Source organism: Oncorhynchus mykiss, chromosome 9 (genome assembly GCF_057628025.1).
Source record: "Oncorhynchus mykiss isolate SJ-2025 chromosome 9, ASM5762802v1, whole genome shotgun sequence".
Classification (NCBI taxonomy): Eukaryota; Metazoa; Chordata; class Actinopteri; order Salmoniformes; family Salmonidae; genus Oncorhynchus; species Oncorhynchus mykiss.
In genome coordinates this window covers 56,782,399-56,807,241 of record NC_143030.1, presented here as the reverse complement: position 1 = coordinate 56,807,241, position 24,843 = coordinate 56,782,399, and the positions used below count along the sequence as shown (strand labels likewise).

General features: G+C 43.8%; 2 protein-coding genes across 2 annotated transcripts; both read left to right on the top strand.

Moving 5' to 3' along the window:
• The first annotated feature begins 5,514 nt into the window (after positions 1-5,514).
• pgd (phosphogluconate dehydrogenase) lies at positions 5,515-18,347 on the top strand. Its single transcript, XM_021616114.3, has 13 exons — positions 5,515-5,603; positions 6,263-6,338; positions 6,588-6,767; positions 7,147-7,212; positions 7,311-7,429; positions 7,674-7,743; positions 7,848-7,982; positions 8,255-8,444; positions 13,436-13,566; positions 15,447-15,580; positions 16,447-16,546; positions 17,152-17,274; positions 17,751-18,347. The coding sequence occupies exons 1-13, from the start codon at positions 5,596-5,598 to the stop codon at positions 17,868-17,870; spliced, it is 1,452 nt and encodes a 483-aa protein (XP_021471789.2). The 5' UTR covers positions 5,515-5,595; the 3' UTR covers positions 17,871-18,347.
• A 3,991-nt stretch (positions 18,348-22,338) lies between these two features.
• On the top strand, positions 22,339-24,035 carry sst6.2 (somatostatin 6.2). The gene is made up of 2 exons (XM_021617150.3): positions 22,339-22,997; positions 23,671-24,035. Exons 1-2 carry the CDS (start codon positions 22,887-22,889, stop codon positions 23,854-23,856), a joined length of 297 nt encoding a protein of 98 aa, XP_021472825.1. The 5' UTR covers positions 22,339-22,886; the 3' UTR covers positions 23,857-24,035.
• The last annotated feature ends 808 nt before the right edge of the window (positions 24,036-24,843 follow it).

Genomic DNA, 24,843 nt, shown 5'->3' with positions numbered 1-24,843 from the left:
GGTGACCAACAGATGCATACAGTTGTCAGAACTTTACATACACCTCAGCCAAATAAACTCAGCAAAAAAATCTAATCAAATGTATTTATATAGCCCTTCTTACATCAGCTGATATCTCAAAGTGCTGTACAGAAACCCAGCCTAAAACCCCAAACAGCAAGCAATGCAGGTGTAGAAGCACGGTGGCAAGGAAAAACTCCCTAGAAAGGCCAAAACCTAGGAAGAAACTTAGAGAGGAACCAGGCTATGAGGGATGGCCAGTCCTCTTCTGGCTGTGCCGGGTGGAGATTATAACAGAACATGGCCAAGATGTTCAAATGTTCATAAATGACCAGTAGTTCATAAATCACAGTAGTTATCGAGGGTGCATCAAGTCAGCACCTCAGGAGTAAATGTCAATTGGTTTTTCATAGCCGATCATTAAGAGTATCTCTACCGCTCCTGCTGTCTCCAGAGAGTTGAAAACAGCAGGTCTGGGAGAGGTAGCACGTCCGGTGAACAGGTCAGGGTTCCATAGCCGCAGGCAGAACAGTTAAAACTGGAGCAGCAGCACAGCCAGGCGGACTGGGGACAACAAGAAGTCATCATGCCAGGTAGTCCTGAGGCATGGTCCTAGGGCTCAAGTCCTCCGAAAGAGAAAAAGAGAACTAGAGAGAGCATACTTAAATTCACACAGGACACCGGATAAGACAGGAGAAGTACTTCAGATATAACAAACTGACCCTAGCCCCCCAACACATAAACTACTGCAGCATAAATACTGGAGGCTGAGACAGGAGGGGTCAGGAGACACTGTGGCCCCATCCGATGATACCCCCGGACAGGGCCAAACAGGAAGGAAATAACCCCACCCACTTTGCCAAAGCACAGCCCCCACACCACTAAAAATAAACATCCTCTCACTGTCAACTGCATTTATTTTTAGCAAACTTAACATGTGTAAATATTTGCATGAACAAAACAAGATTCAACAACTGAGACATAAACTGAACAAGTTCCACAGATGTCACTAACAGAAATTGAATAATGTGTCCCTGAACAAAGGGGGGGTCAAAAGCAACAGCCAGTATCTGGTGTCTCCACCAGCTGCATTAAGTACTGCAGTGCATCTCCTCCTCATAGACTGCACCAAATGTGCCAGTTCTTTCTGTGAGATGTTACCCCACTCTTCCACCAAGGCACCTGCAAGTTCTCGGACATTTCTGGGGGGAATGGCCATAGCCCTCACTCTCCGATCCAACAGGTCCCAGACGTGCTCAATGGGATTGAGATCCGGGCTCTTCGCTGGCCATGGCAGAACACTGACATTCCTGTCTTGCAGGAAATCCCGCACATAATGAGCAGTATGGCTGGTGGCATTGTCATGCTGGATGGTCATGTCAGGATGATCCTGCAGGAAGGGTACCACATGAGGGAGGAGGATGTCTTCCCTGCAACGCAGAGCATTGAGATTGCCTGCAATGACAACAAGCTCAGTCCGATGATCCTGTGACAAACCGCCCCAGACCATGACAGAACCTCCACCTCCAAATCGATCCTGCTCCAGAGTATAGGCCTTGGTGTAACGATCATTCCTTTGACGATGAACTCGAATCCGACCATCACCCCTGGTGAGACAAAACCGTGACTTGTCAGTGAAGAGCACTTTTTGCCAGTCCTGTCTGGTCCAGCGACGGTGGGTTTGTGCCCATAGGCAACGTTGTTGCTGGTGATGTCCATGAGGACCTGCCTTACAACAAGCCTACAAGCCCTCAGTCCAGCCTATTGCGGACAGTCTGAGCACTGATCTAAGCACTGATGGAGGGATTGTGCGTTCCTGGTGTAACTCGGGCAGTTGTTGTTGCCATCCTGTACCTGTCCCGCAGGTGGGATGTTCGCATGTACTGATCCTGTGCAGGTGTTGTTACACGTGGTCTGCCACTGCGAGAACGATCAGCTGTACGTCCTGTCTCCCTGTAGCGCTGTCTTAGGTGTCTCACAGTACGGACATTGCAATTTTATTGCCCTGGTCACATCTGCAGTCCTCATGTCTCCTTGCAGCATGCCTAAGGCACGTTCACGCAGATGAGCAGAGAACCTGGGCACCATTCTTTTGGTGTTTTTCAGAGTCAGTAGAAAGGCCTCTTTTGTGTCCTAAGTTTTCATAACTGTGAACTTAATTGCCTCCCGTCTGTAAGCTGTTAGTGTCTTAACGATCGTTCCACAGGTGCATGTTCATTAATTGTTTATGGTTCATTGAACAAGCATGGGAAACCATGTTTAAACCCTTTACAATGATGATCTGTTGAGTTATTTGGATTTTTAAGAATTATCTTGGAAAGACAGGGTCCTGAAAAAGGGAAGTTTCTTTTTTTTTGCTGAGTTTACATTTAAACTCAGTTTTTCACAATTCCTGACATTTAATCCTAGTAACAATTCCCTGTCTTAAGTCAGTTAGGATCACCACTTTATTTTAAGAATGTGAAATGTCAGAATAATAGTAGAGAGAATGATTTATTTCAGCTTTTATTTCTTTCATCACATTCCCAGTAGGTCAGAAGTTTACATACACTCAATAAGTATTTGGTAGCATTGCCTTTAAATTGTTTAACTTGGGTCAAACATTTTGGGTAGCCTACCACAAGATTCCCACAATAAGTTGGGTGAATTTTGGCCCATTCCTCCTGACAGAGCTGGTGTAACTGAGTCAGGTTTGTAGGCCTCCTTGCTCACACACGTTTTTTCAGTTCTTCCCACAAATATTCTATAGGATTGAGGTCAGAGGATTGAGGTCAATACCTTGACTTTGTTGTCCTTAAGCCATTTTACCACAACTTTGGAAGTATGCTTGGATTCATTGTCCATTTGGAAGACCCATTTGCGATCAAGCTTTAACTTCCTGACTGATGTCTTGAGATGTTGCTTCAATATATCCACATCATTTTCTTGCCTCATGATGCCATCAATTTTGTGAAGTACACCATTCCCTCCTACAGCAAAGCACCCCCACAACATGATGCTGCCACCCCCGTGCTTCACGGTTGGGATGACGTTCTTCGGCTTGCAAGCCTCCCACTTTTTCCCCCATACATAACGATGGTCATTATGGCCAAACAGTTCTATTTTTGTTTCATCAGACTAGAGGACATTTCTCCAAAAAGTACGATCTTTGTCCCCATGTGCAGTTGCAAACCGTAGTCTGGCTTTTTTATGGCGGTTTCGGAGCAGTGGCTTCTTCCTTGCTGAGCGGCCTTTCAGGTTATGTCGAAATTGTACTCGTTTTACTGTGGATATAGATACTTTTGTACCTGTTTCCTCCAGCAACTTCACAAAGTCCTTTGCTGTTGTTCTGAAATTGATTTGTACTTTTCGCACCAAAGTACTTTCATCTCTAGGAGACAGAACGCGTCTCCTTCCTGAGTGGTATGACGGCTGCGTGGTCCAATGGTGTTCATACTTGCGTACTATTGTTTGTACAGATGAACGTGGTACCTTCAGGCATTTGGAAATTGCTCCCAAGGATGAACCAGACTTTTGGAGGTCTACAATTCTCTTTCTGAGGTCTTGGCTGATTGCTTTTGCTTTTCCCATGATGTCAAACAAAGAGGCACTGAGTTTGAAGGTAGGCCTCGAAATACATCCACAGGTACACCTCCAATTGTCTCAAATTATGTCAATTAGCCGATCAGAAGCTTCTAAAGCCATGACATTTTCTGTAATTTTCCAAGCTATTTAAAGGCAACTTAGTCACTGTCAATTTAGTGTATGTAAACTTCTGATCCACTGGGATTGTGATACAGTGAATTATAAGTGAAATAATATGTCTGTAAACAACTTTTGGAAACTTACTTGTGTCATGTGTAACAGTATAATTTTAGACCGTCCCCTCGCCCATACCCGGGCGTGAACTAGGGACCTTCTGAACACATCAACAACTGACACCCACGAAGCATCGTTACCCATCGCTCCACAAAAGCCGCAGCCCTTGCAGAGCAAGGGGAACTACTACTTCAAGGTCTCAGAGCAGGTGACGTCACCGATTGAAACGCTATTTAGCGCGCACCGCTAACTAAGCTAGCCGTTTCACATCCGTTACACATGCACACAGTAGATGTCCTAACCGACTTACCAAAACTATAGTTTGTTAACAATAAATTTGTGGAGTGGTTGAAACACAAGTTTTTATGACTCCAACCTAAGTGTATGTTAACTTCCGACTTCAACTGTATCTGCATTCCCAGTAATGTGAAATCCATAGATTAGGGCCTAATGAATTTATTTTTATTGACCGATTTCCTCATATGAACTGTAACTCAGTCAAATATTTTAAATTGTTCCATGTTGCGTTTATATTTTTGTTCAGTATATTTTCATGGAATGAACCAGCCTCTACTAACTCCCATTGTTTTGCTGTTATTCTAATTCTGGCTATGGGGGTTAGTCAATAAAGAAATCTAAGCCATACTGTTGGTCATTCTCTCTCAGGATCAAAATATGACAAACATTTTGTTGATAAAATTAAGTATATTTAAAATGTTGTATGGTGTCCTGAAAATAGATGTATATGTTGCTTTGATTCTTGCTATATCCAGTAGTTTCTTCTTGGTAATCCATGTATGTAAAATATGTTGGTAGTCTGAGGGTTCTTTAAAAAACGTTACACATTTTCTAACACAAAATGCTATTCAGAAAAATTATGACGAGACTATTGGATCACATACATTCTTATTTAATCGTTCTGAAGTTCTACATTTATATTACATTTCAGTCATTTAGAAGACACATTCAGAGCATATGGTAATAAAAGAATAAGGCTCATGGTTATATAATCTTATGATGATAATGGAAGAGGATAATATTGTCCCCTCTTTGATTTGTTCAAATCATTGAAACGATCTCAAATGAAGGTGCAGATGGGGACATTTCTTTCATGAAGAAAGACTTTTTTGCCACCTATTTCCTGTTAACGTTTCCTTATATTCCTCAAGTTTCCCAGCTCTCCTGCTCTTTTTTTTTTTAGGAAGAATGAGTTTCGTATTCAATTTCTGACACCACATAGGCTACATCATGTGGTGGTAGTTCTGCATGATAAACTACAATAATAGTTGTGTACAGGTCCGGCAGTATCATTTTTACATGTCGTGCTGAAAATATTGTCCTCAAAGGAGAGAAGTGAAGATTGGGTCAGGCAACAAATATAACTTTAATAGTAATGTATAACATTATTTGGAATTAAACTCAAAGTGCGTTTGGAAAAAGGTTGTTAGATTGTTTCTATATTTTTATTGGGGTCAAACATTGTGGAGCCAAATGATTAGATTTCAATGTTGTCTTGTCGTGTTGAAATTTGTGGGAGTGTAACAAAGTTATAAGAGTGACAGGGGGTTTAAACCAATGAAATATTTGATATCTCTGCTCAGTTTTTCTCCACGAATGAGAACTCGAGAACAATATGGCTTGAGCTCTTTGACGTCATCTCACATAGGCGGTCCTTTGGTTTGGGTGAATTTGAGGTTTCCTCTTCAAATTGAGAACGAGGAAGTACTGTGGAAATCTCAAGAAAGTCCATTGGCTGTGTGTGTTACTTGAAGACAGATTATTTTCCATACCAGAAACATGGCAGAGTGAGTATTGCACATCAATGCATTATCTTCTCTGAGAACCGAATTAATATTATTTCAAACAGCTGGCGATGGATAAACCATCTATTTTTGTTAGCTCACTCCACTTTATATTTCATTCACTTTAGCTAGCAAGCTAGTTAGCTAACGTTAGCTATCCAATACAGCAGTGTAATATGGCTAGCTAACGTTGCATGCCTGGCATTAAAAGGGCAGTCTGACTTAATCTACTAACTAGCCTAGTTAGCCACATAGCCACAAAAACCTCTGTTTTTACTCTTTGATTTAACGTTAGCAAACGTTGTTAGCTAAGTGATTTGACAATGCACGCGACACATCGACATAGGTCTAGTAAAATAACATTAAAATGTATCCTCAACCTTGAATAGTAAATGACATGGTAATCTTGTATAGTTCAGTGAATCCTGGCTATTTAATTAACTCTTTCCTACATGATAATTTCAATCAACTTTATATAGACATGGCTTTAAAATATGCTACCTAACGTTGTAGAATTGATTCGGAGTAGGCACTAACATTACAATATTGGACAGGCTCGTTTTTCTTGCTTGAGAGGCACCCTCTCGTTTGTTCAGTCTCAATCCAGATGACCTAACTAACAGATACCAGGACTCTTGACTAATATGATTTTCTTTCCACAGAGCAGATATTGCGTTGATTGGTTTGGCTGTCATGGGCCAAAACATCATCCTGAATATGAATGATCATGGCTTTGTGGTAAGTCTCATATTGCAGTTTATACAGTTACATACCACCTAAATAGTCTGCAACATAAGTGGTAGGCTTAAACTTTTTACACTACATTGTCTTTCCCTTGCCTAAACTGTCGTACATCTATCGTAGGGTTTCAAAATTCTGGTAACTTTCCCAAACTTCCCAGATTTCCCCAGGATTTCTGAAACACCTGGGAATTTTATTAACGTTACCAGAATTTTGCAATCATAATCTAACCTATTCTTTCCATAGGTCTGTGCATACAACCGCACTGTCTCCAAAGTGCACGATTTTCTGGCCAATGAGGCTAAAGGCACCAAGATAATAGGAGCTGAGTCCTTGGAGGACATGGTGGCCAAGCTGAAGAAGCCAAGGAGGATTGTGATGCTGGTCAAAGCCGGCCAGGCGGTGGACGACTTCATCGACAAGCTGGTCAGTGGCACAAACAGAAAAACAGGATAGAAATGAGGGGTCATGCTGTGGCTGTCAAATGTATCAAGGCTTTTTCAGTTCACCAAATCAGGTAATGGCTGGCTTGGATGCATTTGGGGTATTGAAATGCCACAAAGAAAAAATGTACAACTAGTGAAATTTAGTCCCACGGTTTAAACCTCCGGTAGCTTTCCCAAAACTTTCCCAAAATTAGGAGGGAAAAAGCAGGAAATCCGTAATCCTTCAAACAAGATTTCTGGAAAATTTTGGAAATTTACAAATTTGCAACCATACAGTCCCTAATGTGGCTCATTTGGTTGTGCATGGCACTTGCATTAAAGTAGATTGCCCCCTTCTACCAGTCCATTTTCCTTCACAGGTCCCTCTTCTTGAGGCTGGCGACATTATCATTGATGGCGGCAATTCAGAATACAGAGACACAACAGTAAGTTTATCAGAAACAGCCATTTCAAAGCAATGGTAGTGTCATTGTCAAGAGTGTGGTCTCATGGTAGTGTCGACTGTGTGTGTGTGTGTGTCTAGCGGCGCTGTAAGAGTCTGAAGGAGAAGAACCTGTTGTTTGTCGGTAGTGGAGTCAGTGGAGGAGAAGAGGGGGCTCGCTATGGACCCTCACTGATGCCAGGGGGACACAAAGAGGCCTGGTGAGTTTTTGGGACTCTACCCTTCCCTCTGCTATGGAGGGGTTGGGATTGATGGTTGATTATGACTGTGTCCCAAATAGCACCGGAGTACACAGACTATAATGAGGAGGAGTAGTGATCGTCTGTGAGAAAATTGTCTTAATCAAACTGTATTTTTAAGCTTTCCCATATTGCTCCGTGTGTCCACAATCAATTATTTAATTATTATGAACTGTTAAAATGTGATAGTTTTTTACTCCTACAGGCCACATATTAAAGAGATTTTCCAAAGCATCGCTGCCAAGGTGGGGACAGGAGAGCCGTGCTGTGACTGGGTGAGCGGAATTTATTTTTCATGTCCACAGGATTTGGCACAAAATTGCACAGCTTTCCCTCTTCCCTGGCTCTACATGTCATTTGAAATGTGCTGTTTTGACAGGTTGGTGATGAGGGTGCAGGCCACTTTGTGAAGATGGTCCATAATGGTATTGAGTATGGGGACATGCAACTGATCTGCGAGGCGTACCACCTCATGAAGGATGTCCTGGGTATGGACCACGACGTGATGGCACAGGTGAGCCATTCAAAATGAATCAAAGTTGATTTAAATTTTGAACCATTCCAGACACCCCTGATGACTTTCTGCTTTTGACTCCTCTGCCAGTCAGGTAATAGATATGTCTTTTAGAAAAGAGGCTGAATGTCTTAGGACCGTAATTTTAATAGCATAAACCTCGTCTCCATAGTAGCTAACTATAACAGCTGTTGATACTGTATGATGTCATGACGTATCTTAGTTGATTATTCTGTTTGTCAGGTTCACTTCTGCTCTTGGGTCTCCCATAGGCTTTTGAAGACTGGAACAAAACGGAGTTGGACTCCTTCCTTATCGAGATCACAGCTGGCATCCTCAAGTTCAGAGACACAGACGGCACTCACCTGCTGCCTAAGATCCGGGACGCCGCCGGGCAGAAAGGCACAGGGAAGTGGACGGCTATTTCGGCTCTCGAGTACGGCACACCAGTCACCCTGATCGGTAAGAGAGAAACGGACAATAGTCATGAAGTCTCCATTTGGAAATTAATCGTCCGCAGTAACGTTTCTCTCTGAGGCTAAAAGTTTAGATTGCCACCAATTTTGACTGACATTTTGAGTCAAATCAAACTTGTTTTGTGTGTATGCTCTCCTTTGGTGTAGTCTACACCTTGTCAGCAAAGTGATTATTTTCTTTTTTGGACACGGTTTATTTTCAGTTGTACCACTCTTTATTAACTTCTTGGCGCACCCATCCCGTTAGCGGGATTATTTTAGTCAACATCCGCTGAATTGCAGAGCGCCAAATTCAAATTAAATTACTAAAAATGTTTAATTTTCATAATCACAAGTGCAATATAGCAAAACACAGCTTAGCTTGTTGATAATCCACCTGGCGTGTCAGATTTCAAAAAAGCTTTACAGCTGAAACAAACCAAGTGTTTATGTAAGGACATCTCTCTCAGCAGACAAAACATTACAAACAGCTAGCAGCAAAGTAGATTGGTCACGAAAGTCAGAAAAGCAAGAAAATGAATCGCTAGCTTTGATGATCTTCGGATGTTTGCACTCACTAGACTCCCAGTTACACAATAAATGTTCCTTTTGTTCCATAAAGATTATTTTTTAAATCCAAACACCTCCATTAGGTTGGCGCTTTATGTTCAGAAATCCACAGGCTCTAGCGGTCACGACGGGGCAGACAAAAATTCCAAATAGTATCTGTACAGTTCGTAGAAACATATCAAACGTTTTTTATAATCAATCCTCAGGTTGTATTTACAATAAATAATCGATAGTATTTCAACCGGACCTTAGCTTTTTCAATAGGAGAGAGAGAAAATGTCTGCTCCAAGCTGTTGCGCATGCAAAACTCTGCTGGCACCCAATCATCCACTGATGTGATGTGATCGTTCCCGCTCATTTTTCAGAATAAAAGGCTGAAACTATGTCTAAAGACTGTTCACACCATGTGGAAGCAATAGGGAAAGGAATCTGGTTGATATTCCTTTAAATGGAGGGAAGGCATGCAATGGAACAGGGAGCTTTCAAAATAAGAGGCACTTCCTAGCTGGATTGTCCTCAGGTTTTCACCTGCAATATCAGTTCTGCTATACTCACAGACAATATTTTGACAGTTTTGGTAACTTTAGAGTGTTTTCTATCCTAATTATATTAATATTCTAGATTCTGGGCCTGAGAAATAGGCAGTTTAATTTGGCTACGACGTTTTTTATCCAAACATCAAAATACTGCCCCCTACACTCACACTCAACAGGTTAACCTGGGGCAGTTAACAGCCTGGCCAAGAGACTTGTATCCCAGCAATGTTGGCGTAGTCATGATACAGGGTTGTGTTCATTAGGGCAACGGAAAACGAAACAAGCATTTGTTATTCAATAAGTTCAGATAGTACCTCCCCGTTTCACTCTGTTTCAGAACATTGGCTTCCATTTTGTGCATACTGAATAATTTTTATTTATTGAACCTTTATTTAACTAGGCAAGTCAGTTAAGAAGAAATTCTTATATACAATGACGGCCTACCACGGCCAAACCTGGACGACGCTGGCCCAATTGTGCTCTGCCCTATGGGACTCCCAATCACAGCTGGATGCGATACTGCCTGGATTCTAACCAGGGACTGTAGTGACGCCCCTTGCAGTGATACCCAGCCCACAAACTACTTAGTACTCTTGTAGTGGTTTGTTTAAGAGCTGCTAATGTTTAGCCACATTAACTGACCCCCACAGTAGTGGCCCAGTCTTTGTTCAGCTGAACGTGATCAATGAAGTGTCTGCAGCCTCCCTAAGAAGATTGGAGGCTTTTCTAGTCACACCACCTCATTTCAAGTGACATAAGGGGGATTTTCAGTCTGCTGCTGCTGCGATGGGCTGCGTCTCCTAAAGGTAGCATCAGGTGGTGTGGTTATTCCAGGACAAAGCTGCCTCCAGCTAAAGACTAAAGTAGTGGAGAGATACATCTCCTAAGTGATATTATCAAACTGGTTTACACTTGAGTTGACAACCATGTCATAGGCCTGTTATTCAGTCTTACTCACGATTTGAAAATGGAACCACAAGATTGCTATAGAAAGGGCTACTTTTTTCTGCAACAGAAAAGGAAGACTTTATATTTTTTTTGCGGTGTGTTATTGGTATTTAATGTTGTCCCTGTATCATCAGTACTGGGAGGTCCTGTGTGAATGATAGCGGAGAGAACAAAAGGGCTCATTGTGAAAGCAGAGAACTGGTGTGGGTGGCCATGGGCCAGGGAGAGAGTGGACACACCATACAGGCAGGCTTGGGGGGTGGATTTCAGCTCTCAATAGGGTTGCGTTCAATGCGGAGTCGGGCGCTTCGTTTAGCCTTACTCATTGTGACATCTTTTTTCTCTTCTCTTCCCCCGCTCGCCATTGCATTGCATCACTGTGGCAATATTTAGCAAGTCATGCTTACCCAACGTATTTTTTCATCATGTGGTGGGAAGTTGTTCCTTTTTTTGAATGTGGCAAGCCCTGCTTTTACAATAGAATGATGGTTACTAAAGCTGAGTCATAGGGTACCTTTGTGTTGTGGGCGGCATTGTGTTAACTTTGTCGGCTAGGAACTGTGCCAGCTGTAGGCTTGTCATTATGTTTGGGATTAGTATTAAACTGGATGATGATTAAGGTATAAACGGGATGCCTATTCGATCAAAGATATAGAAGGGCAGAAGTTTGGTGGTAAATATTGTCACTGTCAGTGTCTAGCTTACAATACAATCCCTTAATGTTTAATTCATGAAGGAAGGAGAAACCCGCACTCACCTTTTCCTTCAAATATATCCCTTTTGAACCCGCTACCCAAAGACCTTTTGTCACTACAAACATTTGAGCTGAGCATGCCAATTTCAGCTAGGCTATCAATTGTCTTTGACAGATCACAGCTGTTTACTGGGTCATTCCTCACAAAACTAGAACAAAGAAAATACAAGGATTTGGGAGATTTTTATGAAATGTAATCCATAGTTTTGTGAGGAATCATCATACGAGGACTCATAGGGTTTTGTGATCTTGTCCAATTTCCTATTGAAAGCATTTTTCCCATTTTGTGCCCAATGACCGCGACCCGGTTTGTGACCAAATGTGTTGCTCTGTAAAGAAGCTGACTCTCTGCCTCTCGCTCGCTCCCTCTGCCTCCCGCTCGCTCTCTCCCTCTGCCTCTCGCTCGCTCTCTCCCTCTGCCTCTCGCTCGCTCTCTCCCTCTGCCTCTCGCTCGCTCTCTCCCTCTGCCTCTCGCTCGCTCTCTCCCTCTGCCTCTCGCTCGCTCTCTCCCTCTGCCTCTCGCTCGCTCGCTCCCTCTGCCTCTCGCTCGCTCGCTCCCTCTGCCTCTCGCTCGCTCCCTCTGCCTCTCGCTCGCTCGCTCCCTCTGCCTCTCGCTCGCTCGCTCCCTCTGCCTCTCGCTCGCTCGCTCCCTCTGCCTCTCGCTCGCTCGCTCCCTCTGCCTCTCGCTCGCTCGCTCCCTCTGCCTCTCGCTCGCTCGCTCCCTCTGCCTCTCGCTCGCTCGCTCCCTCTGCCTCTCGCTCGCTCGCTCCCTCTGCCTCTCGCTCGCTCGCTCCCTCTGCCTCTCGCTCGCTCGCTCCCTCTGCCTCTCGCTCGCTCGCTCCCTCTGCCTCTCGCTCGCTCGCTCCCTCTGCCTCTCATGCCTCTGCCTCGCTCGCTCCCTCTGCCTCTCGCTCGCTCGCTCCCTCTGCCTCTCCCTCTGCCTCTCGCTCGCTCGCTCCCTCTGCCTCTCATGCCTCTGCCTCTCATGCCTCTGCCTCTCATGCCTCTGCCTCTCATGCCTCTGCCTCTCATGCCTCTGCCTCTCATGCCTCTGCCTCTCATGCCTCTGCCTCTCATGCCTCTGCCTCTCATGCCTCTGCCTCTCATGCCTCTGCCTCTCATGCCTCTGCCTCTCATGCCTCTGCCTCTCATGCCTCTGCCTCTCATGCCTCTGCCTCTCATGCCTCTGCCTCTCATGCCTCTGCCTCTCATGCCTCTGCCTCTCATGCCTCTGCCTCTCATGCCTCTGCCTCTCATGCCTCTGCCTCTCATGCCTCTGCCTCTCATGCCTCTGCCTCTCATGCCTCTGCCTCTCATGCCTCTGCCTCTCATGCCTCTGCCTCTCATGCCTCTGCCTCTCATGCCTCTGCCTCTCATGCCTCTGCCTCTCATGCCTCTGCCTCTCATGCCTCTGCCTCTCATGCCTCTGCCTCTCATGCCTCTGCCTCTCATGCCTCTGCCTCTCATGCCTCTGCCTCTCATGCCTCTGCCTCTCATGCCTCTGCCTCTCATGCCTCTGCCTCTCATGCCTCTGCCTCTCATGCCTCTGCCTCTCATGCCTCTGCCTCTCATGCCTCTGCCTCTCATGCCTCTGCCTCTCATGCCTCTGCCTCTCATGCCTCTGCCTCTCATGCCTCTGCCTCTCATGCCTCTGCCTCTCTGCCTCTCATGCCTCTGCCTCTCTGCCTCTCATGCCTCTTTCTCTCTGCCTCTCATGCCTCTTTCTCTCTGCCTCTCATGCCTCTTTCTCTCTGCCTCTCATGCCTCTTTCTCTCTGCCTCTCTGCCTCTCATGCCTCTGCCTCTCTGCCTCTCATGCCTCTGCCTCTCTGCCTCTCATGCCTCTGCCTCTCATGCCTCTGCCTCTCATGCCTCTGCCTCTCATGCCTCTGCCTCTCATGCCTCTGCCTCTCATGCCTCTGCCTCTCATGCCTCTGCCTCTCATGCCTCTGCCTCTCTGCCTCTCATGCCTCTTTCTCTCTGCCTCTCATGCCTCTTTCTCTCTGCCTCTCATGCCTCTTTCTCTCTGCCTCTCATGCCTCTTTCTCTCTGCCTCTCATGCCTCTTTCTCTCTGCCTCTCATGCCTCTTTCTCTCTGCCTCTCATGCCTCTTTCTCTCTGCCTCTCATGCTCTGCCTCATCGCTCTCTCTCTCTCATCCCTCTATCTCTCTCTCATCCTCCCTCTCACAGGCGAGGCTGTCTTTGCCAGATGTCTGTCGGCCCTGAAGGACGAGAGAATGGAGGCCAGCAGGAGCCTGGCCGGGCCCCAGGGAGCCAAGTTCAACGGGGACAAGGCTTCGTTCCTTGAGGACATCAGAAAGGTAGCCAGGCTACAGATGTCTGGGTTTCTGGGGCAATGCTGTAAAAACAGAAGAGTTCATCCACATATCACTATTAAAGCGCTTGTCATGTTTTCTCACCAATAGCTGAGGAAAATCACATGTTTTATTTGTAATCAGCCAAACAGAGTATTTTGAACATGTTGACTCATGCTCCCGAGTGGTGCAGCGGTCTAAGAGCTCAGTGCAAGAGGCATCACTACAGTCCCTGGTTTGAATCCAGGCTGTATTCCATCCGGCCGTGATTGGGAGTCCCATAGGGCGGCGCACAATTGGCCCAGCGTCGTCCGGGTTTGGCCGGGGTAGGCAAAACAAAAAATGCTATAGCTAATTGGTGGACTAGTTGGCCTCCTCAGTTTTCTGGAAACTTGTGTGCCTTTCCAAATCATGTCCAATCAGTTTAATTCACCACAGGTGGACTCCAATCAGGTTGTAGAAACATCTCAAGGATGATCAATGGGGGCCTCCCGGGAGGCGCAGTGGTTAAGTGCACTGTACTGCAGCGCCAGCTGTGCCACCAGAGACCCTCGCCCAGGCTCTGTCGTAACCGGCCGCGACCGGGAGGTCCGTGGGGCGACACACAATTGGCCTAGCATCGTCCGGGTTAGGGAGGGTTTGGCCGGTAGGGACATCCTTGTCTCATCGCGCACCAGCGACTCCTGTGGCAGTCCGGGCGCAGTGTGCGCCAACCAAGGTTGCCAGGTGCACGGTGTTTCCTCCGACACATTGGTGCGGCTGGCTTCCGGGTTGAATGCGCGCTGTGCTAAGAAGCTGGGTTGTGTATCGGAGGGCGCATGACTTTCAACCTTCGTCTCTCCCGAGCCCGTACGGGAGTTGTAGCGATGAGACAAGATAGTAGCTACTAAACAATTCGATACCACGAAATTGGGGAAAAAAGGATGATTAATGGAAACAGGATGCACCTGAGCTCAATTTCGAGTCTCATAGCGAAGGTTCTGAATACTTATGTAAATAAGGTTTTTCTGTTTTAATTTTTCATAAATTTGCCAAAAAAACGGCACCTGTTTTCACTTTGTCATTATGGGGTTGCTGAGGGGGGGAAAGTATTTAATCCATTTTTGAATAGGCTGTAACAAAATGTGGAAAAAGTCAAGGGGTCTGAATCCTTCCTGAAGGCACTGTATAGGCTATACAGCCTATACAAGGTGTTGGAATACACAGGGGATTGATGATAACATTGTGGTGAATTTGAAGGGCACCATTACAGGGACTGATGCACACAACTCCATGTCTCTTCGCAGTCTGACAACGCAACATGGCCACTAGAATGGTATTGCTTTGGGGATATCGTGAGTGAGTGAGATGCCTGTTTGAATGATTCTATTAGACCCCCCCTCACACACACATCTGAGTCCGTGTGGTTCCTCATTCTGAAATTGATCTGTGGCACAACCTCTTCCAGGTCCTAATAGGCCTATGGTTATTATGTGTTAAGAGAGGATTTCCTTGTTACTAAAGCCAATTCAGAAGTCTAGTTTCACCAGGTCATCTAACGGCAGGCATTTCAACAGCAACAGGGAGCCAGGGAGACATGCAAATCCCCTACTTTAATCTTGAAATATAATATGTGACTTTATTCTCAATTTTGACTTTATTCTCTAAATATTGCCACTTATTCTTGAAATATTGCCACTTTAAGTGCTATTGTGCAAAAAAGATCTATTATAAATATATATACATACAAAAATATGATCCAAGTACCACCACTCGTCAAGTAAATGTTATTATTTTTTTTTATTTTTTTTAACTCTTCCGTAGATTAATCATGGATATGGGAACAGAATTTCTCTGCTAATTATCAGTTACTTCAAGCAAATGGTTTTGTCTTGTGTCCTGTTCAGGCCCTCTATGCCTCCAAGATCATCTCGTATGCCCAGGGCTTCATGCTGCTCAGACAGGCGGCCAAAGAGTTTGGCTGGTCCCTAAACTATGGCGCCATTGCCCTGATGTGGAGGGGAGGCTGCATCATCCGAAGGTAAGACCTACCATACCATCATCATTAAAAGGCTGTCAGAGCTCCATTTACGAACGTGTGGCCACAGTGTGAAGCCATTTGTTTTATTCTTGCTGCCACAGAGTGGCAGGGTTGACGAAGCCACAAGGAATTTGAGATAAGATAAGATTTCCTGGAAAATCGGGAGTGGGACAAGGAAATGTCTCTCCTAATCAGAGTTGCAGTCAGTAAAAAAATTAACTTTTGAAATAACTAGCTTCTCATTTTCAGTGTATTGAGAAGTCATTTAATAATGGATGCCCTTTTGTAAATTATTGAATTGGAATGTCAGTTTACATCCTGAATTGACTCAATTTGATATCACCCTAACTCTGGTGTCAAGTCATACTTGTTGTATTCTTGCTGCCACAGAGTATTGTAATGCAGCCAGCTGGTGAGTCAACCACAATGAAGAAGAGAAGGATTCCTGGAGAATCAGAGCCATACAAGAATGAGGAAATGTTGGTCTTAATGTGCAATGTGGGAAACATGTTGCATAAACCTTGAGCAAACAGAAACCATTCATCATAATGTCTCTCAGCCCTGTGCCAAACTACACCCGACATTACTTTTCAAAGTGCAATGTGTTTTAACTGAGAATATGGTCTTGGTCAGTAGGGCAGAGCCGTCTAAAGTAGATCGGTCCTTACACTCCTGTCTGAAATGGTTTTATCCTTTTTCAGGGATAATAAAACAGTGACCCTGGGTCATATACATTAGGACACACTGTAGCAAAATGTTATGTTACCAGAAAATGAAAATAAACGGTCTTGTAGTCCCTCCCTGTTTGTCTGTTTTGTTTGGTGAGTAATGATGCCAGTATCTCTCTCACCATCTCTTTTCGCCAGTGTTTTCCTGGGGAAGATCAAAGAGGCCTTTGACAGGGATGCTGAGCTGCAGAATCTGCTGTTGGATACCTTCTTCAGTAATGCCGTACAGGACTGCCAGGTACAGTAAAGGAGAGTAGGGTTAATCTGCTCTAAAATGCTGAACTTGTGTCATTTTTAGCATTTTCCCCCCATAAGGGTTAAGTTTAGGATTGGGGGAGGGGAGGCTGATCCTCAATCTGCACCTAGGGGAGTAGGAAGTGATGAAAGAAAGCCCACCCCTTTGTGGCCACGTTAGCAACACACACTCACGGCTGTTACCACCCCACCGCTATATTGATACATCATACCATTTCCCAGCCCACAAAAGGAGAATATATTGGGGCTGTTAGTTATTGGTGGAAATGTGTTTTTGTAATATAGATGACATGTCATGGGCTTCTTATTCATACTGCATTTTAATCGCAGTGTTGTACATGGTATGGCCCAAGACAGGGCAACATTTACAAAGTTATACTGTATTTGGTCTCTGCGTTTAAATAAATAAACCCCTTGTAGCTATCTAATTATGTGATTATAAGTGTTCATGTCATATTGCTTTGCAATGATCTTGTCTAATAAACTTGAAATAAATGTATTCACCATGATGTTCCCAAATCCCAGAGGGTTAGAGATTATTCTGTGTGCTTTTGCTCATGCGTGTGCCTGTCTTTGTCATGGCTGTAGGACTCGTGGCGCCGGGCGGTCAGCATTGGAGTGCAGCAGGGGATCCCTATGCCTTGTTTCACCACCGCCTTGTCCTTCTACGACGGCTACAGACACGACATGCTCCCGGCTAACCTCCTCCAGGTAACAACACATTGGATGCCACGGTGGAAGCGTCTCCTCTTACCATGCTTAAGGAGCAACTCAGTGACACAACACACCACTCTCTTCAGGGCACAAAGCTCCCCCTACAAGAACATATGTCAAAGTGAAAGAGATTAAATCGGTCTTGTCACGTGTGGATGTTAGCTAAGGGTAGTGTGTGTTTGGATGCAGGGGGAGGCGGGTGGACTTTAAGACCCTAAGACGATGATGTAACTACCATATTTAAATGGATACTGCAGCATATAGGCCCACCCATATGCCCAGCTAGCAAGGAAATGTTTTACAAAGTTGTGAAAACGTTGCAGAACATTACAAAAACGTTATGTGCCAGCTGGGCTGTTCTGGCGCCCACTCTTCTGTGAGAGCGTCTTGCGTCGCTTTATTGGCAAAAATATAGATATATAAAACAACATTTTACTGAGGCAACTCTTATCTCTGTGTGTTTGTCACTTTAGGCCCAGAGGGACTACTTTGGAGCACACACGTATGAACTTCTGTCAAACCCTGGCAAGTACATCCACACCAACTGGACAGGCCACGGTGGCAACGTTTCCTCTTCCTCTTACAACGCTTAAGGAGCAACGCCGTCTCAGACTGACGCAGACGGGCAGAGACGGAAGGCCAGAAGAGATGAGGGGCATTTTCTAGCTCAAGAAGATTTATGTTAGATGTTACTTCTCTAAAACCAAGCATCAATATTTAAAGACCCCTTCCTTCAATCAGACATATTGTATCTTAAGATTCTTAAAAGGGGTTCAGATGTACTATTAGTTTTATTTATGATGAAGTGGGAAAAGTAATCATTGTATGTGTATGTCAACACTTCCCCTATGAGGTTGGTAGTGCAGTGCTTAGTACTGTAGGGCCCATTGCCACAGACGCGACTTCCCTCTTTGTTGCGTAAGGGTTTCGCCCCCAAAATTTACACCACAAGCTGTCGGCTAGTTTCTCCAATCATGTTCGACCCAGAGTTCTCACAGTTGACACTGGATTAAGGTTAACCATGGCACTGTACTGTATTAGGCTAAATAAAGATTTAAATCCCTTTTTAATTAGCTTTTGTGGTCCTTACACTCCAGCCTCGAGCGGAAAACAGGATTCAGGTTTTGCTCTGTTTATAACTGCCCAGGGTTACATTGGGCAGAACGAGGCTTCAACTGCGGCGATGGCCCATGGTACAGTAATAAACTTTGATAAAATGACCCTGTTAAATCAGTGAGAGCATCTCTCTTTCATGAAATCCATTGAAACCTTTGCTTACCAAATTAGCACAATTCAAACCAATTGAACAATCTTTTGTTTATTTGTAGCCTGTGTAATTTCAAGCAATTTCCAGTAGGTGGCCCTAAGACACTTGTCCCTGTGGTTCCTGGATATCAATCATGAAAACACAGATTGACAATAGACTCATATAGTCTGAAATGTGGCTTGGAAATTATTTAGTGGTTTAGTCAAGTCCATCTTGTTAATGGAGGTTTGTTCTTACTTTGAGAAGGTGTTGAAGGGTTTTGGATTCTAAGGTTACTGAACTTTTTCAAATGATAATGCATCATCTAATTTGTTTACAACTTTACAGTATGGAACACTTGAGCGGAAAAAGCTAAATCACATTTGTGGAGAGAGTGGAGTTGGTGTCTCACCTATTGGCGAAGGCAATATAGTTCACGTGTTGTTCAGATCTCAATTCACTCTGCTCAGATCTTCTCAGTGTCTTTGGCTTATAAGTGAGAAACGCTACATCTCAAGCAGGCACACAGTTTGTTCTTCCTTTAATATCAGCTGTATCACTCACCTGTTGAAATCCGTAGGGCAATTCAAAGCTCATTTGCCAGTGCACCAGATGCGCCTGTAGCTTTGGTCTTTGACGCCTTTGTTTTAGGCCTTAAGTACCCCTCATTCAGCTTCTCTAGCCATCCACCGTCACTTATTTTGGGCAGTTAGGTTCTTCCAAGAATACCTTCATTGGCCCCCATTTTCGCAATTGGCTCCTGCTTAACACTGGCACTGGCCATATCTGCCATGTTTCTTTCAACTATCTAATCCTTTCAGATCAAGATAAAGGGTTTTGGAAAAGTGCATAGTAAATGTAGCCTGGTCCACCAAAATGTAAGATCAGGATGGTCGAACGAGGCTATAAGAAAGGAGTCCACTGTCGAGTATTGACATTCAGTATGGAAGATGTACTGCCATTGTCAATCCTTTTGATGGTTAAAGGAGCCTTTATTTCTGTAGGCTTGCTGTAAATACATTCTGGTGTTCCTGTTTAGTTGACTTGACTCTTAACTTCTTACATGACAAACAAAGCGACAGTGTTTTTGTTATGTAGGCCTACAGATTAGTTATCATAAAAAGACAACCTGGCTCTTCCATTATCAAAGTTAGGATCGTCATCACCACTCAACCCATTTAGCATAGCTTTGCTATTTGGATTCAGCATTCAGACTTTGTTAATGATACTCTTCTCCTTTTTTAAATAAATATTTGTCTGGGTTGATCCTTTTGTTTATGCCCACGGTTTAATTAAACCATCGGAAAAGGGAACATTGACAATTAGGGGCTTGCTGAGGAGGGAAGTGTTCTAAATGACTTGTTGGGTTGTATTAAAACGTATGAGGCTATTATATCTCTTTGATGGCAGCGCAGCTGGGTGATGGTGCCGAGTCATCCTTCAGACAGTGAGTCCCAGATGGCACCCTATTGAGTACATTACGTTTGACCAGGGCCCAGATCAAAGTAGTGCACTGTAAGGAATAGGGTGCCGTTTGGGATGTAACCTGTTCAATAATGCATTATACAGTTGTTGAGGAAGACACGAGAAGAACCCATATTCCCAAAAACTTGAATCAAATTGGGTCCTGCAGCATACCACCACCTTGTGGTTTTTATATTACACATATTGTTGGGGAATGTATAGGCCTGCAATTCCTTCCAATCTGAGAAAGAGGAATGGGTGAATGCTAAATAGGGTTTAGGCCAGGATTAATTCCGATCAGCGTTAACCCTTGTTAGCCACATACATAGCTTTTCATTGCTTTTGTTGAGGTGGTGTCAGAGGTGCGTTTAGAGCTGTCAAATCCGTCTGGTCTCAGACTAGACGTAACATAGTCAACGTAAATCCATGGAATTCATGTTACATTTGGTATGGTTACATTAGAAAGAAGGTAAGGCAAAAACAAAAGTAAGGTGGGTGTATAATGTGTACATCTAACAACCCAAAGGTTGCGTGTTCAAATCTCATTACAGACAACTTGGATATTTTAGCTAATTAGCAACTTTGAAACTAATTTTTAGCTACTTTGCAACTACATAATGCTAGCTAACCCTTCCCCTAACCTTAACCCTTTAACCAAACTCCTAATCTTAACCCCTAACCTAGCTAACGTTAGCCACAACAAATTGTAATTCGTAACATATCATACGAAATGGATGATGGACATCCACAAATTAATACATACCAAACATAACATATCATACTCATTTGAGTGTGACGGATTTTCATTTACAATGTTACGTATACCCGAGTCCAGGTTGGTCAAATTGGTGAGCAGCTGCCCCTAACCTTAACCCTTTAACCAAACTCCTAATCTTAACCCCTAACCTAGCTAACGTTAGCCACAACAAATTGTAATTCGTAACATATCATACAAAATGGATGATGGACATCCACAAATTAATACATACCAAACATAACATATCATACTCATTTGAGTGTGACGGATTTTCATTTACAATGTTACGTATACCCGAGTCCAGGTTGGTCAAATTGGTGAGCAGCTGCTCCTGTCGTCATTGTCACGAAACCACAACCGTCCTATCCCACCCAAGTTAGAAGTTCAGAATGGGAAAGAGTAGGCTGTATATAAATAATGACACTCATTTAAAACCATTAAACGAAAAAAAAAATGGGATTCATATCAACCTAATTCCTAAGCCTAGTTCAAACCCCCGAGCTGACAAGGTACAAATCTGTCGTTCTGCCCCTGAACAGGCAGTTAACCCACTGTTCCCAGACCGTCATTGAAAATAAGAATTTGTTCATAACTGACTTGCCTGGTTAAATAAAGGTAAAATAAAAAATAAATGCCAGTGTTCGAACTTGTAACGCGGCTGCATGGGATTTTTACTGATGCGTCTTGGTGCATCCAATGGCAATGTCCGTGATAGGTAACGCCATAAGTAACTTGTGAATTTGACAGCTCTAACGCAGTTAATAGGGCTATGTGCAATCCATAGCGCTGAAGATCCCGCTACAGCGCAATTGAAATGTAAAGGGAATTTCCAATTGAGCCGACATACTTTACCAAAGAATGGCGTAAACCTAGATTCAATCAGATCAGCTCAATTGGAAATTACCTTTACAAAATGAAACATTGGTTTCTTTACCCTCTAAGACTAAGTCTATAGACAAGCTATGACAGAAATTCAAGCTTCGGTTTAGTCTCCTTGGCACTGTTTCCACGTGCTTTTATTTTTATTTTACCCTTATTTTACCAGGTAAGTTGACTGAGAACACATTCTCATTTACAGCAACGACCTGGGAAATAGTTACAGGGAAGAGGAGGATGAGTGAGCCAATTGTAAACTGAATGTGATGGTATGAGTGCCAGATTGGGAATTTAGCCAGGACACCGGAGTTAACACCCCTACTCTTACCGGCCATGATTGGGAGTCCCATATGACGGATCACTACTGGCCCAACGTCGTCCGTCATTGTATAAACAAATTTGTTCTTAACTTACTTGCCTAGTTAAATAAAGAATGACAATAAGTGCCATGGAATCTTTAGTGAGCACACCTGTTTAACATCCCATCTGAAAGACAACACCCTACACAGGGTAATGCCCCCAATCACTGCCCTAGGATATTATACATATATTTTTTAGACCAGAAGGTGCACCCTCCAACACCACTTCCAGCAGCACCTGGTCTCCCATCCAGGGACCAACCAGGACCAACCCTGCTTAGCTTCAGAAGCAAGCCAGCAGTGGGATGCAGGGTGGTATGCTGCTGGCTTACCATCCTAATGTTTTAGCATTTGTGGCACAAATTCCATTCAAGGCACGGGGCCAATGATTTGGACATGGTGTGCAAAAAATGCACATATCTGTCCCATGGCTCTAATGGGATTTGTGCCACAAACGCTAAAATGCTGGCATGTTGAAATGGTGCCAGGGGAAACTAAACCAAACCATGGATTGCTTTAGCATACAGATTGAATAGAGCCCTTAGTTTTGAGATCCTTTCCTAACTTTCATCACACTTTTGTTATTTTGTCCTTACCATTTATTTTTACAATTATGGAACACATGGCAAATTGATACTTAATCAGTGCATAATTACTTAGAGGGGAAGATGCTACAAGTTGTGGGGGAGGGAGGCTTTTAAAGGAAATTACATCCACTTAATTGTGATGTCTAATTCAGAGAACATACTGTATGTTTTTTTTTTATGTACTACAGCGTATTAACAGGAAATGGGCTCATTTTGGTAATTACTCATGTCTGCGTCAAACACCCCGGTTTGTGTGTGTCTGTGGGGGTCTATAAAAATGTGGCTTGTGCCACGAGACCTGCAGCAGCTTCAAGAAAGTGATGATCATGAGGGTGCTGGTGAGTTTAGTACCCTTCGTCCTCATGGTGTGGTGTGGACAAGAGACAACGGCACTTCCCATAGAGGATAACCTAGGATTGCAGCACAACCGGGTGAGTTGATAATAATCACTCCTTATTAAACTCAATAGCGTGTTTAAAGGTTTGGTATGAAAATGTTAGTTTCTACATATGTCAATTTAGACTTTTGGGGACAGCTCATAGTTTTGTGGTACAGTTCTAAAGTTGAGCTATGACACCACACTTGATGTTGCATGTTTGTTGTGTTGTAATATCAAGCATGAGCCATGAATTGCAACCACAAATGCCGATATTCAGGTCAACTACAGATAGTTGTTACTGGATACACGCTTAAAGTCGGTTTGAGGGGCAACGTGTCCTGGCTGGTAATAGTTGACACGTGATTTAGGCCTCTATTCAATCTGTAACGCTGAAGCATTAGATTCCGCGATAGAAATATAAAGGTCATTTCAGATTGAGCCAACATATTCCGCGTTTACGGTGAATGCAGTCTCCGCTAAAGTGGAAACATTGCCGTTAAATCCCAATCACGCTGTAAAGCTAAAGTCCCGCGATGTGGATTGATTAGAGCCCTTAGAAACCGTTCTGACAGCAAACCTGGCTGAGAGGAAGTCATCCATTGGATGCAACCTAACAAGGACTTAATCAAGTGTCAACTCCCTCCATCCAGGATCATGCTGTGCAAATCAAATTCACCTATATAATTTGTTTAATAATACATGACAAAAATGTAATTTTGGTCCAGGAGTTGACTGTGGAGCAGAGGGACCTGTTGAAGACGAATGAGCTGAATGAGCTGACGTCCAAGTATATGTATCCGGATCAACAGCTCCACAGAGAGCTGCAGGACAGATCTCTCAGAGCTCAAGTTCCTGCCAAAGTGAGATCCCCCTGTAAGAAGTTATTTTGGAAGACCTTCTCATCCTGCTAGCAAAGGCACTGGCAGACAGCTGCTGGCAGTCACAGTCCACACCCTGGCTTCTTAGCCGCATTGCATGAGCAATACTCAATTACTATGAATAAACTGCAACTAAAGAAAAACAAATTCTGATGGATGACTGTGTGACGCAGTACCTCTGCCTATACTGCATCTCTCCTAGAATGTAGGGCAGGCAAGTGGTATTATCTTACTATTGCAGTGGTCTTTCTTTATTAGTTTTATTTTCAGGGAACGTTTGAGGTGTAGAATTACAATTCCTTGCTATTAACTATTTTGCATGGATTTAACATGGTTTATTGTTACTGTGTCAGCAAAAGACAACACTATGAAGCCTTCATACTGTCATTACTATTAACATCAACTGAATTACAATGAGAAAAGGCTGCAGCCTAGATAATTGCTTACCTCACATTTTGACTTCTTGCCTTGCCTAGACGGTGCCTTCGGAAAGTATTCAGACCCCTTGACTTGTTCCACATTTTGTTACATTACAACTTTATTCTAAAATTGATTGAAATATTTTTTTGTCCTCATCAATCTATACACAATACCCCATAATAACTTTTATTTTATTTAACATTTTTGCTCATTATAAAAATGAAATATCACATTAACATAAGTATTCAGACCCTTTACTTTGTTGAAGCACCTTTGGCAGTGATTACAGCATCAAGTCTTCTTGGGTATGATGCTACAAGCTTGCCATACCTGTATTTGGGGAGTTTCTACCATTCTTCTCTGCAATCTTCTCAAGCTCTGTCAGGTTGGCACACCTATTTTCAGGTCTCTCCAGAGATGTTAGATCGGGTTCAAGTCCAGGCTCTGGCTTGTCCCGAATTCACTCCTGCATTGTCTTGGCTGTGTGCTTAGGGTTGTTGTCCTGTTGGAAGGTGAACGTTCACCCCAGTCAGACCCTGAGGAGTGCTGTGGAGCAGGTTTTCATCAGGGATCTCTGTACTTTGCTCTGTTCATCTTTGC